General features: G+C 41.9%; 1 protein-coding gene across 1 annotated transcript in view; it reads right to left on the bottom strand.

The window, feature by feature from the left end:
- DNAH11 (dynein axonemal heavy chain 11) overlaps nt 1-14,596 on the bottom strand; it is a 195,230-nt gene that overhangs the window by 168,061 nt on the left and 12,573 nt on the right. The window contains exons 7-16 of the mRNA XM_081102597.1: nt 14,116-14,232; nt 9,555-9,692; nt 8,861-8,985; nt 8,212-8,407; nt 5,555-5,659; nt 5,035-5,427; nt 1,709-2,041; nt 1,235-1,489; nt 985-1,154; nt 299-521 (exon numbers count right to left, since the gene is read on the bottom strand). Of these exons, the coding sequence (XP_080958723.1) occupies nt 299-521; nt 985-1,154; nt 1,235-1,489; nt 1,709-2,041; nt 5,035-5,427; nt 5,555-5,659; nt 8,212-8,407; nt 8,861-8,985; nt 9,555-9,692; nt 14,116-14,232 (2,055 nt within the window). The remainder of the gene's footprint in view (nt 1-298; nt 522-984; nt 1,155-1,234; nt 1,490-1,708; nt 2,042-5,034; nt 5,428-5,554; nt 5,660-8,211; nt 8,408-8,860; nt 8,986-9,554; nt 9,693-14,115; nt 14,233-14,596) is intronic.

Below are 14,596 nucleotides of genomic sequence, written 5' to 3'. Positions count from 1 at the left end.
TGATGGCTAACATGGTCCTCAAAAGAGGAACTTAGAGGCTCTCTATTACCTAAGTCCCTTCTAACATGAAGGCAGCAGAGCGGAGCAGTGAAGAGGGAGTAGTGGCTAGCTCTACTACCTGTGTGACCTGGGAAAAGTTATCAAGTCCCTTTCAGCTTCAGATTCCTGACCTGTAAAATGAAAACATGAATCTCTGTAATACAGGTTATTATGAGGATGTCGTAAGGAAAAGTACAGGTAAAGAACTTGGCCAGAGGAGATGCTCGATTGATGATGATTATTTTACCACCACACTTACCTCAAGCTGAATGTAGACTTGCTCAGGCATCTTCTGGCCATAGGTTTCCAAGAGCATGATGGTTTCTTTCAGTGGCTCAAAGAGTTCATCAGTAGCTCTCTGTCGGCTTCTCACAGCCAGAAGGTGCCCCATGATGTCAATGAGGCCATCGTGATCGCCTTCACTTAATTCTCTCAGGAGCCCGCCATCTGTCTCCTTTATAAATTCTTGTAGCTCATTCAGACTATTAAACACATATGCACATATATGTATTCACACACAAACACCAATTAAGCTCATGAAGACATTTCGAAGTGTAAGACTTCAGACTATTATTTTCATTATTTACCTAATTAAACATTACTTGTTGCCGAAACCGGTTTGGCTCAGTGGATAGAGCGTCGGCCTGCGGACTGAAAGGTCCCAGGTTCGATTCCGGTCAAGGGCATGTACCTGGGTTGCGGGCATATCCCCAGTAGGAGATGTGCAGGAGGCAGCTGATCGATGTTTCTCTCTCATTGATGTTTCTAACTCTCTATCTCTCTCCCTTCCTCTCTGTAAAAAATCAATAAAATATATTTTTTAAAAAAACAAAAAACATTACTTGTTTGCTCTGTTATAAAACTAGCAGTTTCAATGCTCTTAAAATTTTAGGAAACCGTCAGGTGTTAAGATATAATTCCAAATACCAAAGCACAAAAGGCTACCTGTCGATGACAAATCTCAAAAGATGCTCCTGAAACATCCAGCTCCATTTCTTAATGATGTTCAGCAAGCTCACTTTGAAAGGCTTCATGTCCACCTTGAACCAACTATCAAACACTCGGAAGTCATCAAACTTGCTCATCTGAACATACAGAGCCTCATACACGTCGATCTGTAATTAGAAAAGAAAAATGACTCTAACAACTCAATCAAAAGCCAAGAAGCACATTCAAAGCTGAAAGGTTCCCTTGCCTGTTCCCTGAATTGTTCCAGGGTTGGTGGTTGTTCAGGGATCTCTTCATTTGCATGAGCATCCAATTCCTCGGCTGACACAGTCTGGCCATACAGGAGAAAATGCTTCATAAACTCAGCCCGGTCATCCACCCAGAGGTAGGCGTATGTGTCCAGGGAATTTCTGAAGTCCAAGACTTTGCTGATGACGCCTGCCACTCGGTTCATTATCTCCTGCCTGACCTCCGCCAGGCCTAGCATGTTATCCATGTCATTCTAAATGAGAGGAAAACTGAGCACTTATTAAAAACAATCTTGCTCAATCAATTACGTGCAACATAACATTAGCCAAGGCAATTCTGCAAAGGGAGAGTAGTTGGTAAAATAAAAAATGACGTTGCCTTTTCCAACTTCTCCTTTCCTGCGCTTCCCATTACCCCAACTTATTTTTAACTCATTACTGTAAAAACCAACACCCATCTACAAAGAAGATACCTGGTAATTTGCTATTTCCAGGTGTGCTGCTACTCGCTTCATCTGGGCAGACATCCTGAAACTATTACACAGCATTTCTTCCACCAGGTCATAGAAGCCATCCCCAGCCTCTCTTTCTAAAGAAGGTTTAAACAGAATCTCTGGGGGCATTAAGATCATTTGTGCTTGAAAAAATGGTGCAGGTTTCACCTGCTTCTCCGTATTCATCAGAAAGAAGTCCAAGTCATGCATTATAGCTTGAAAAAAGCCTTCCACCACGATGTCATCAATGAATTCCACATAAATCTTCCAGGTGTCCAGAGAAGGATTGGCCTTGAAGAGCTCCCTATTTTCCTAGAAACATAAAGTATTGATGCATAACTATAAGCACTTGTGAGTATAAAAATGAAAGCATTCCATTTAAGTGTGAGAGAAGGAATACTCAAACGCTAGGTTGCAGAGCCTTAAGCTAGATCAGGGGTGGGCAAACTTTTTGACTCGAGGGCCACAATGGGTCCTTAAACTGGATTGGAGGGCCGGAACAAAAGCATGGATGGAGTGTTTGTGTGAACTAATATAAATTCAAAGTAAACATCATTACATAAAAGGGCACAGTCTTTTTTTTTTTTAGTTTTATTCATTTCAAACGGGCCGGATCCGGCCCGCGGGCCGTAGTTTGCCCACGGCTGAGCTAGATGGTAAAGATCCAAGCAGGATTTTTTTGACATTTAGTTCATTTAAAATATATGTTCAAAAGTCGTTCTTTCAAGGGAAAATCATTATGAAGATTGCTATCTTCACATACAGACAAGAAATACACAAGTTCCCAATGCATTCTAGATGTATTTGACCTGAGCACTCAGTCTTGCTTTGTCCCTAACTCTATGTGGCCTTGAACTTTGCCTTCCAGCAACTTGCTGGTAGATAAAGAGGTTTCCCAAAGTTGTCCTTCAGAGAATACTGTCCTGGGATATCCAAAATTCACAACGCCAGCCAAGTGTTATATACTCTTGGCCATTCTTGGAGACTCACAGTGCACCTATTAAAGTCTATTTAACTTGGTTTAACCCATTTCCAAACAAAGAATATGTCTTGTGAGCCCCCTATGAGCAGTCTGTGGAACAGTAACCTAGCTTGGGAAACACTGGCCTGGTGAAGTCTAAACTCCCTTCATGCTTCCACAATATGAAGTTCTTCCATCTCTTCAGCATCTCCCAAGAGTGTGGGTGAAGCTATGGACGGTCAATGGGCACAACAGGGCCAGACACGAATGTGGTCAAGGACTGCTAGAGGTTGGGCATGCAGTGGGGCAGACCTAGGGACACAGATGTGAAAGGTCAGGTGGGCAGCAAGGTTGATTCCAGAGACACCTTCTGAGATGCAAAAGCTGCAGAGTGTATACAGGGCAGCAGGCAGGTGCCCAAGCCAGAAACAGTAGCCCAGAGCAAAGGAGACACTGGAATGGGAGCTCATTATAAGGCGCACTGTGCTCTCTACTTTGACTATTTGCTATATGACTCAGAATTCGAAGGTGTGTGCTCCATGTAAAAAGCTGAACTACAGCTCTAGCTCCTGATAAAACGGGGAAGAAATGAGCAAGCTCCAGGGTTTCCTGCGTGCAAACACATTGAAGAACTGTCCTTTCAGGGATATTCTCTTGCCCACTATCCATGTGGAACTGTCTACATCTGTGTAGTATTACGTGACCTGTAGCCAGGGAGCTGTGCCGGACACAGCAGCCCTAACTCCTTTGTAGATACTTGAAAGAAGAGTATAGAGCTCAGAGCTAACAAAAAATCCTTAAAGACCATCTTATTCAGACTCTTCATTCTATTTATATCTTTAATTCATTGATTTGGAAGAGAGAGAGAGAGAGAGAGAGATTGATTTGTTGTTCCACTTAGTTATGCATTCATTGGTTGGTTCTTATATGTGCCCTGAACAGGGATCGAACCCGCAGCAGCAGGAAGCTAGCTGCTGGGCGAAGACTAGAAACCATCGCTCTTGATTGCCAATGAGGGGGGCTCTTTCGGATATATCACAGTAATACACCGGCACGTGTCTCATTGATTATACTTTCTCTACCAAGAGATCCAGTTTGTATCACTGCAGTGGCATTTATGAAAAGTGTTCTATTTTCAACAATTTGGAGCACAGGGGGAAGGGAACAAAGAAGAGAAAGGAGAGCTTTGGGTCACTGAATGATCGCTCAGGTCCCTTCCAGACCTAATCTTCCATGATTCCACCCTTTCCCCTTCATCTTAAACTCTGACTACCTACCCACTGAGATCCCACAAGCCACTAAGGACGCCGCAGGAAAAGGCAGAATTGACTCACTTTCTGCCCTATTCCCATAGCTTTCCTCCAAACCACATTCTTCACTGGAAGTCTGAGCACCAGGGGGGAGGGGGTGAATCATTCAGGGAGGACTTCAAGGCCAGTCCATACACCTCTTCTCTACCAACATTTAACTCCTACCCTATCTCACCCAAGTCCTTGGCCTTCCATATCATATATGTGCTCATGACTCTTGATTCTATGTCACTTGCCTGAACTTCTCCCTGAACTCCGGACTCCTATTTGCATTGCTAACCTACTCAAAATCTCCTCTTGGCCAGAAGCTCTAACATGCCCCAAACCAAATCCTGCTTTTTCCCTACAAAATCTGCTCCACCACAGTCCTCCTCGAAGCAACAAAGTCCATTCTTCCAGTTGCTCCGACCGAAAACCTGAAGTCACCCTGGACTTCCTCTCTCCTCTGACTTGTCACAGTGAATCCTGTTGGCTCCACCTCCGAAATCCATTCGGCATGTGAGTGCTGCCATCAGTAACCACCCTGCCCCAGCCATCGTCATCTCTCACCTGGATGACTAGAATGACCTCCTAATGATCTCCCTGTCTGCCATCTCCTTGTTCCCCAGAGGTTCATACTTAACAGGGAAAACCTTTGAGCAGAGTCTCTGCTGCTAGTTCCCCTCAGAGTGAAACCAAAGTTCTCATAGTGGCCATCCATCCGAGATGGTTGAGAGCATTAAATGAGGTGCTGCTGGCACCTGTGGGCACTCATCAAATCACGGTGGCTACGAACAGCATCCACAAGAGGCTGTAACTATGACAAAGAAGAGGGTACCATCTCTCTCCTTTCTGTTTTATCAACTCTCTCACATTCTAATCTCTTCCCTCAGGAAAGAGGATAGTGAGACCTACAGAAATTACAGGTAAGGAGCCCCTCCACGTTAAATGCTTCACAAAGCAATACACAAAGCTCTTTCAGGGCGTTCTGCATCATTAGGTAAATAGTTTTGCTCTTCTACACCTCATGAAAAGCTCTCCTTAAAAGCCATTACCTCCACCAAGCTGTGTATCCTGCAGCCGTCCTCCTGGATGAGCCTGTACTTCCTGGAGAACAAATCCCCCTTGTCCTCCAACGTGAGGGCGGCCTCCCTCCGGTGCTCTCTCCTGGGGAGCAGCGTGCACTCGGCCCATGCCCTCATGGTTTGCTGGATGGCTCTCACGTTGCTCTGCGTGCGCTCGACTCTGCGCTCCAGCTCGGCGGTGGCCTCTGTCACCCTCTCAATGTACCCCCAGCAGTCATCCTGCCACGTCAGCGATGCCGCGGCTGCTTGCAGCTGCTCGTCCACAGCCCTCAGCTCGTCTTCGATCAGAGGATATTCAACTTCCAGGAGAGTCTGTTTCAGCTTGTTATACGCTTGCACCAGAAGCTCAAGGTTGCCAATGTACTGAGCAAAGAAAACCCCAAGTATGTTAAGGCTCCTTTGTCCACCTTGGATGCATAAAAGTATCACAGGTCCCCACGTTAATAATTAACACTCAAAACGCCTCTGTTCAATATGTAAAAGCACAAACCTTTAAAATAGTGTTTCTTTTTTCGAAGATGGCTAAGGCTGAATCCGGAATGTCTGACTTCCTCAGCATCAAGAGGTACTTCACTTCCCTCAAGACCGCCACCAGCTATTGGAAGAACATCAATGATTGTGGCATATCATTCTATTTTTAACACAAGTCAAAATCAAAATCAAAACGTAAATTTTAATCCAATAATTATATTTTCAAATTGTCAAGGTAGGAGGCCTTTGTCACATATGCTTGTTCAAAGCAACAATCGCACATTCCACAGGAGTATAAATAATGAAGTTGGAAATCAGTGATGATGGCCCGCTGTCTGAGATTCAAGCCATGACAGTGACACGTGCACACCCAGATCTACAGTGGAAGGCCACCAGTGGACCTCAGACCATTCCCGTACCTTCAGTTCTGCTAGAATGCTTGTTTTGGAAACACATATTTGTGCCAACAGGATTAATATGCTAGGGAGAAATCTGAGCATTCCACAAATTTTGTCTTTGCTAATCTGCAGTTTACTCAGCAAGAAACACTAGGAAAATGCTACAAACAGCACCCAACTGAACTGGAAAGCCTAGGAATATACAACATGCCCATATGGACACACCTCAAACATCCACCAGGCAGCTCAGTTCACACGCCATCCATTCTGGTGGCACGACTTTCCACCTGGCTTCTGATGACCGTCTTTCCATTCTACAATCACACACGAGTTATAACCCTTCCCCCACCCACTTCCATAAGCAAACTGCAGGTCTCTGTCAAGGGAAAGTGTCATTCTTATTGTAGTATGTATGTCTTACTTAACCATTTAAAATGTGTACAACTGTACTACCGTTTTCTCTAGGTGGCTACTAGTATTTTCTTAATGTGTCACTGACAAAGTTTGAGTCCTGCACCCATAACCCCTTCCCCCCCATAAGTCCTGTACTGCCGACTGTGCAGTCTTTCACAATCCAGTGATTTTTAGGAATGTATATGTCATGTGGCAGAAGTGGCTGTACCTCTAATCACAGGTTCTGCCCAACTGGCAGGGCTCAGTGGCTGAGCTTCGACCTATAAACCAGGAGGTTACGGTTCGATTCCCATGCCCAGGTTGCAGGCTCGAACCCCAGTGGGGGATATGCAAGAGCAGCCAATCAATGATTCTCTCTCATCATTGATGTTTCTCTCTCGATCTCTCCCTCTCCTTTCCTCTCTGACATCAATAAAAATGTATTTTAGAAAAATAAAAATAAATCAGATTCTGAGGAAAAGCCCATAAAACATGCTTAAGAAGGTAAACCAGTTGACTACCTTAGGTTGACCCCTCCCTATGTTAACTAGTACAATATACTTTGTGTGTATAATCTATATTTGGTGTGTTTGGAATCCTTTCAGGGAGAATTATAGGCATTATCCCTGAAACACCTCAGGAATTTCGTTTCTACATACTAGTTTTATGGAATCAGAGGTAGAGGGAATCCTCAGGGCATATATTTGTGTCTGTGTGCTGAGGTTTACCAACAAAATTAAGTGATGGCATTCACTGTAATATTTTAGGGAAACAGATCAGAAGTTGGGTATAGATTGTAACAAACTCATGGAGGCTAACTTTCTCATACATCCGAGCAGCCATGAAAAATAGGGCAATAGCTAGAAGTGAATATACAATCTTCACTATCTAAGAAGTCAGCCAGATGTGTCACTAGTCTTTTTTTGTAACAGCAACTCAGAAATGGATATTCTTACATGTTTGTCCTTTCCTGTAGAGCATATTCACATAGATAAACAGAAAAAAAAGCTACCTTTGTGACTCCCAAGCTATCAGACTTGGAGATAGGTTGTTTAAAATATATGCATTGTATTACCATTTATATGCACATATAGTCATTATGTGTAAATATAGACATATAAACACATAATTGCTACTGAAGCACCCGTACTTTAACATGTTAATGATGTGAGAAAACATGAAATTTCTTTTTGTTTGCGGTTTTTCATGGGGAAAAGATCTGTTCAATAAGGGTAATTTTCCTGGATGTTATTTAACTGTCAATATTATTTTTGGCATTTTTATGTTGTTTTACATTTTTTTGAAACTTGTCTTTATAAAAATTACCATCAATTTAACTAACATATTCAAGTTTATTGTTTCTTTGAAGGATATTACGACACCAAAATTTACCATTGTCCATCCACAGTATGACTAACAGTCTTTCATTCCATACAATTTCTGGATTCCCCAAATCTTAACTTACATGACAAAATTTTAATTAATTAAAACTACTTTCATATGTACTATGAATATAATTCAAGCCAGAAAACATGATAAAAGACTAATGATTCTATTCAGATGAGTTAACATTTATTAAGTATTACCAAGTGCCAGGCAGTATGTTAGAAACACAGAACACAAAGATAAAATGAAATGTACCCTATTCTTAAGTAATTACCAAGCAAAGTGAAAATGGTAAAGGAATACTTATGAGGCAAAATAGAGAGGAGTAAATATAGAATTTGGGAAACAATCCTAAAATAAAGACCTACTACAAGTTGTTTTTGGTTATATTCCTCATAGCACTGACATTCCCACAAAATATAAATGACTGGAAGTGTCAGGAATATGCTTACAATAAAAATCACTTCTGTTAAACATCTTTAAAACATCAAACCCCTACCTTTGGGTCAAAGTTGACACTGAGAAGACCATTTATGGCACTGAATTTAATCAAGGGTTGATTCAAATTGAATTCACAGATTTCATCCACGTTATTTTTCCATTCATTATAGATACGATTTTCAAATTGGTCTAGCAGAGCTGTCATTTCAACATACTTCTGGTGAACTGAGGCATCATCAGGACTTTCTAAGAATCTGTAGGAAAATGATTCTATATATTAGATTTCAGCTTAACTACTTTACAATAATATATAATACAAAACATAACAAAACACACCACAAAAAAATCAGGAAGAGAAACAATAAAGGCCAAATAATGCTATAATTGTCTTTGCCTTAAAAGATATAGTCATGAAATGAATGGAACTCCAAGGTTTTTGCCAATAGCAACAAGGTACCAATTCCTACAAAGAAAAGAGGAAGGTATAGAAGTCCACAAAATAAAAGGAATGTTAGTAGTTATTGAAAAAAAGAAAAGAAAAACAGTAACAAAAAACTACAAACATATTTTGGGTGAAAAGGAAACGTGAAAAGTAAAGAGCCCTGCCAATGGAAAGAGTTAAAGGAAATGAACAGCTAAAATGAACAGCTCCCGCCCTGTAGGAAATCACCTGTGTCAGAGGGTGGTTTTCACCGTGAAATACTCACAGATACCGGAGAGATGCGAAGTTTGACCAAAACGTCTGGAGTCGGTCCAGGATCTCTTTAGCCCACTTGATGTTTCCTGAGGTAAATGGCATGTTCTTGTTAAGAACCACATTTCCACATTCAATCTGCAAATTGTTATTTTGGTGAAAAGGAAGGGAGGGAACATTTAATCAGAATGCATTCCAACCTTGTAAGCAATTATTCATTTTGGCACTTTTACAGGGCAAACATATAAAATACTAGAGGCCCGATGCATGAAAATTTGTGCAAGAGTAGGTCTTCCTTCCCCCAGCTGCTGGCACCGGATTCCCTCCGGCATGCAGGACCTTGGCTTCCCTCCTCCTGCTGCCACAGGCACCCAGGACCTCAGCTTCCCTCCTCTGGCACCTGGGACCCAGGCTTCCCTCGGGCCGCCTGCAGGCACCTGGGACCCGGGCTGGCTTCCCTCCGGCCCCAGCTTCATCAGGAAAGACGTCCGGAAGGACATCTGGTCCAATTAGCATATCACCCTTTTATTATTATAGATATGTATTAAGTGACTTGATAAGTAGACAAGTAATGGTCCTAAAACAGGTTCTTCATTGCCATAAGAAACCCAATTAAATAAAGCAGACATCATTATGTAAAGTCTTAGTAGATAGCCCTGACCCACAAATATGATGCTGTGTACTGCCCCACTTCCTCCCTCACTTACCTGTTTCACATGTTCATTATACAGTTGCTTACACATATCCAACTCGGCATTAAACATGTGCACCAGTGAGCTGTAATGTGGGCTGAAAATTTCCTTGACAACTGGTTTCTCTAGAAAATTCCCAAATATGGTCAAAAGCTAAAAAAATCAAAGTTAAAGAATAGTTAAGAACTATGGGTTTTTAATACAAATACTCAACTCACTATTTCTCCCCTTACAGCTCTTACACAACAAGAGATAGAGCAAAAACCTAGAACCCTACAAGTATTCTGCAATACCTCCAAATCTGAAACTTGCCCTGGCAGGTGACTTGGTTGGTTGGAGTGTCATCCCATTCACCAAAATGGTTGCAGGTTACATCCCTGATCAGGGCACATACAGGAGGCTACCAATCGATGTTTCTCTTTCACACTGATGGCTTTAAAAATGCTATTGTTACCCTAGGCAGTTTTGCTAAGTGGTTAGAACGTCAGCCTGAGGACTGAAGGGTTGCGGGTCAATTCTGATCAAAGGTATGTACCTAGAATGCAGGCTTGATACCTGCCCCTAGTCGGGGCATGTGCAGGAGGCTACCAATCAATATTTCTCTTTCACATTGATGTTTCTCTCCTTCTGTCTCTCCCCCTTCCTTCCACTCTCTAAAATTCAATGAAAAAAATACCCTCATGTGAGAACAACAACAAAAAATGCTACTGTCACATGTTCCAGATCAAGGAACTGAGTTATAGGAGGGAGTGACCTGCCTGAATTCAGACAGCCGCTGGGGGCTGGCATTTGACCCTGGGCAGCCTGCAGCCCGGCCTGTGCTTCCCTGGGCCTCTCAGAGCCAAGGTGGCATTTAAAACCATTCTTTTATTATTTGCTTGCTCTGCGTAGGCTTCATGAAATGTAAATTATTAGGCCTGTTACAGAGATGTTTTCTTTGAAATAAAAGAAGGGATCTTCTCAAAATAACTAAATATCATCAACGAGGCAGAACGCTGTACAAAACCAAGGTCTGTGCCTTGTTAGTGATGTGGCAAAAGAGCTATTTTTCCTCTTAGGGAAACAACAGGTGTTCCCCCAAATTTTTCTTTAAAAAATACCTTCATTGTACGTATTTAACATTTTGTAAACATTTTGATAAACTACATTCACTGGGAAAAACTCAACACAGTGAAAATCTATACAAACTAAAATGCAAATCTAATTGTATCTTAGAAGCCAAACACAGTCTGGCTTTTTTCCTGGTGATGCTAATTATAACTACTATAGAAACCGCTAAATATTTAAGAATCTGCTTCATTAGCTGCTACCTAGCAAAATGTAAGTTATCAACTGTCTCTTCACAACCAGTTTTGTTGAGTTTGGACTTTGTGTTTAAATCCAAAAGTAAACACTGTCTCATAGATTTGACCAAGAAATGCACTCCAACTGGAAGGAAACATCTGATGGCAATCCCTTTCAAACACTCATCCCATCGACTGCAACTGAAACAATACCAGAAGCTCGCCTGCTACGTCGCATCTTGCCTACCCGAGATGCTAAGTGGGACTTCACTCCAAGTACACAAGTACCAAAGACAGAATATCCTGTAGGGCAGTGGTTCTCAACCTTCCTAATGCCGCAACCCTTTAATACAGTTCCTCATGTTGTGGTGACCCCCAACCATAAAATTATTTTCGTTGCTACTTCCTAACTGTAATTTTGCTACTGTTATGAATCATAATGTAAATATCTGATATGCAGGATGTACTTTCATTGTTACAAATTGAACATAATTAAAGCATAGTGATTAATCACAAAAACAATATGTAATTATATATGTGTTTTCCGATGGTTTTAGGCTACCCCTGTGAAAGGGTCGTTTGACCCCCAAAGGGGTCGTGACCCACAGGTTGAGAACTGCTGCTTTAGGGGAAGGTTTAAAGCCAGAGAGTAGTTGTAAAAAAAGAGTCAACCTTTTAGGCAGCAGACAGGATCCTATCTTTTCAGTATCATAGATATATAATAATTACCCTCTAGGATGAGCATGAAGGTCATATGAGCCTCCTTGTCATAGGGGAAGGGAACTAAGCTATTTCATGAAGAGTGCAGATGCTTGCCCTCCTGTCACCCTCAGGGGCTATAAAGATGGGCCTCAACTCCATGCTTTTTCCCCCTAAATATCCCATTTGAGTTCTGTGATTTCTTTCTACTTCTTAGCTTCACTGTGTAATGTGGCTTTCCCAATGCTGCTGCCACTGGTCAAGTGGTACATACTCATATTTTCCTATGTTTGCCCCTCAAAAATTGATTTGAGAGGAAGGGAGAGAGAGAAACATCAATGATGAGAGAGAATCACTGATTGGCTGCCTCCTGCACACCCCCTATTGGGAATCAAGCCCACAACCCAGGCATGTGCCCTTGACCAGAATCAAACCTGGGACCCTTCAGTCCACAGGCCGATGCCCTATCCACTGAGCCAAACCAGCTGGGCCCTGAAAGATTTTTTTAATCAGATGCTACCTGAACTATTTTTTTAAAACCATCACAATTTTATAGTTTTCAATTACATTGTCTGACACCTTTTTCTAGACACCTTCATTTTCTTACATACTTCAGTCTACCTTCATGTACACACACTGTAAATTTTAGAGAAACATCCATTAGTATTTTGTTTTGTGGTGAGCACCAACACTGTCGGCTTTGAACTAGAGGAGACCAGTGTTTGGCTCCAGGGCCCTCCTGGCCACGTCTCTGACAAGAGCAGGCACTGAATCATGGCCTTCAGAGACCAGTCTGCAAGTATCTTCTCCCTGGGACACAACAGCAAAGGGTCAGAGTTCATCGTCCCACACCAATGGTAGAAATCTTCTCCCTAAATGCACAGCCCTATCATCTTGTTCTTCTCCCCCTGCAGTTCCCCAGCAGTGTGTCATTTCAGCACTCTGATTCCGTCAGCCCCCCTCACTTCAAGCAGTTGTTCAGTGTTTGCTTCACACAGGGCATCGCAGGTGATCTAAATGCAGCCCGAACTGTAAGACCATGTCCTACCCCCACAACCCCCCACCCCGCACAGCATGGAGGCAGGGCTCATCGTATATGTTTCAGTAGACAGGGCACAAATAGGTGGAAAGTTAAATAAAGATACATGGCAATCAGATAAAACTATTTAGAAAAAACAGCCGGCACACACTAGAATGCAATCCATATTAATGGTTGTGAGAAGGGAAAAGAAAGACCCGAATTAGAAAAGGTAGGAGCCTTTGTAATTAAGACTTCCCTCTGCATCTTTCTCCCAGTTATACAAACACACCGGCGAGGAGCTCCAGGGGCAGAGAATGTAATCAACTACTATGCAGCCATTAATAAAAAATATTGCTGAATTTGGTTATAAAAGCAAGAAAACATTTATGATTCACTGCTAAATGGAAAAGGTTACCAAAGGGGGTCAGAAAATGCCATTTTTGTCAAAGAGAAATATGTATGCATATCTAGTCCAAGAAAGAGTGTGGCTGTATTAAATCTATCAGTCTTTCTGAGAGATGGGATTACAGGGGGTTTTATTTTATAACAACAGGCTATATATTTTGACCAGTGGCATCTCTGTTTCATCCCAGAGCTCTGAAAAAAACAACAACAAAACAACAAAGAAGTATTTGATCCCCATGAATTTATGTTAAAATGCTTTTCGGGGGCCAGAAGACACTGTTTCACCACCTTTGACCAATTCACCTGAATCTGAGGGTTAAAATCAAACAAATCTCGTATTACGTCTGTGTCTGTTACACTGCACTGCACTGCCGTTGTCAGTGAACTGTACCCATGATTCTCCAGTTATGCTTCTCCTGGTGTTGAAGCCTCTTTTGCAATATCATCTGAGTTTGTACTTGGCTTGCAATTCTCTTCTTTGACAAGCACATTTCCACAGGATGTCCCTAGTTCCTACAGTAAACCTTTCCTTTGGGAGGACTAGCAAAGTGCCTTTCTTTCATGCAACTCTGAATACATACATACCGTGTTTCATCAGTTCTATCACTAACACTCTCTCATGTTTTAACATCTCTGAAATTGGACCATGTTAATAATCAATGGCATAATTTTTTGACATTTTTCTTTATTGATACACAAAATAATCGTGTATCTGATAATCATGTCTTAAACCTGATGAAAGACGGTATATAAGCTGCTATTTGCTTTAGTCTGAGCAATAAAGTAGGCAGGTGTATCCAACATATGTAAAAATGGTGGGGGGTGGGGTGGAACTCTTGATTTAACAGAATTAACAGATAGTTTTCACTTTTCACTGTGGCTTAATTTTGAATCGCTATTTCATAGGCCATGCTAAACTTGCTCTCAAGGCGTTAAGACCTAAAACACTGAATGCAAAAAAAGATCAATAGTTAAATGTCCTGACCTTGTCCAAAATAAACATTATTCCGTAGCGCATAATTCAAAGCTCCTAATTCAGAGAGCTGAATATGAAGACTGTGACTAGTTAACAGTTTACCTGGATCAGAAAGGAATGCACTCAATCCTTTCATCTAGCAGTCTAAATTATTCATTAGTAAATTGTTATGATAGCTTCTTCAGAACCAACCTTAAATGCGGCCTCCAAACCATTGCAGTTAAAGAAACCTTCGCAAAGAATTGTCCCAAGCCTTCTGTCAAAATCCAAAGTTTTGGATTTAAACACAACATAATCGCTTTCAAATTCCTGTAAATAATCAAAGTAAAATATCAGTTTACAGGAAAGAGTCCAGGAGTGAAAACAGCAATCCTCCAAGCGTAATCCACCTCCCTCCTGTCTGCCCGCTCTTTCTGGGTGAATTTATTTTCATAGCAGGATCCCAGGGCAGACCAAGAAAGACCTATTTCGGACCAACTGCTCCGTGGCCGCCTTCCGGGAACACTGAACACTCCGCACCGTCAGCCCATCTTTCCACAACGCAGACCCCACCTCAGTGCTCAGACCCACCAGCCTGTCCGCCTCCCAATCCACCTGGATTATCAATGAAAAAGCAGGGCCTTCCAGAAGAGAAAACAGAACCATGTTCACTGTAACCTCAGTAAATCTATAC

This window comes from Myotis nattereri (genome assembly GCF_964212035.1).
Source record: "Myotis nattereri genome assembly, chromosome: 11".
Classification (NCBI taxonomy): domain Eukaryota; kingdom Metazoa; phylum Chordata; class Mammalia; order Chiroptera; family Vespertilionidae; genus Myotis; species Myotis nattereri.
This window is presented reverse-complemented; position numbering and strand designations above follow the sequence as displayed.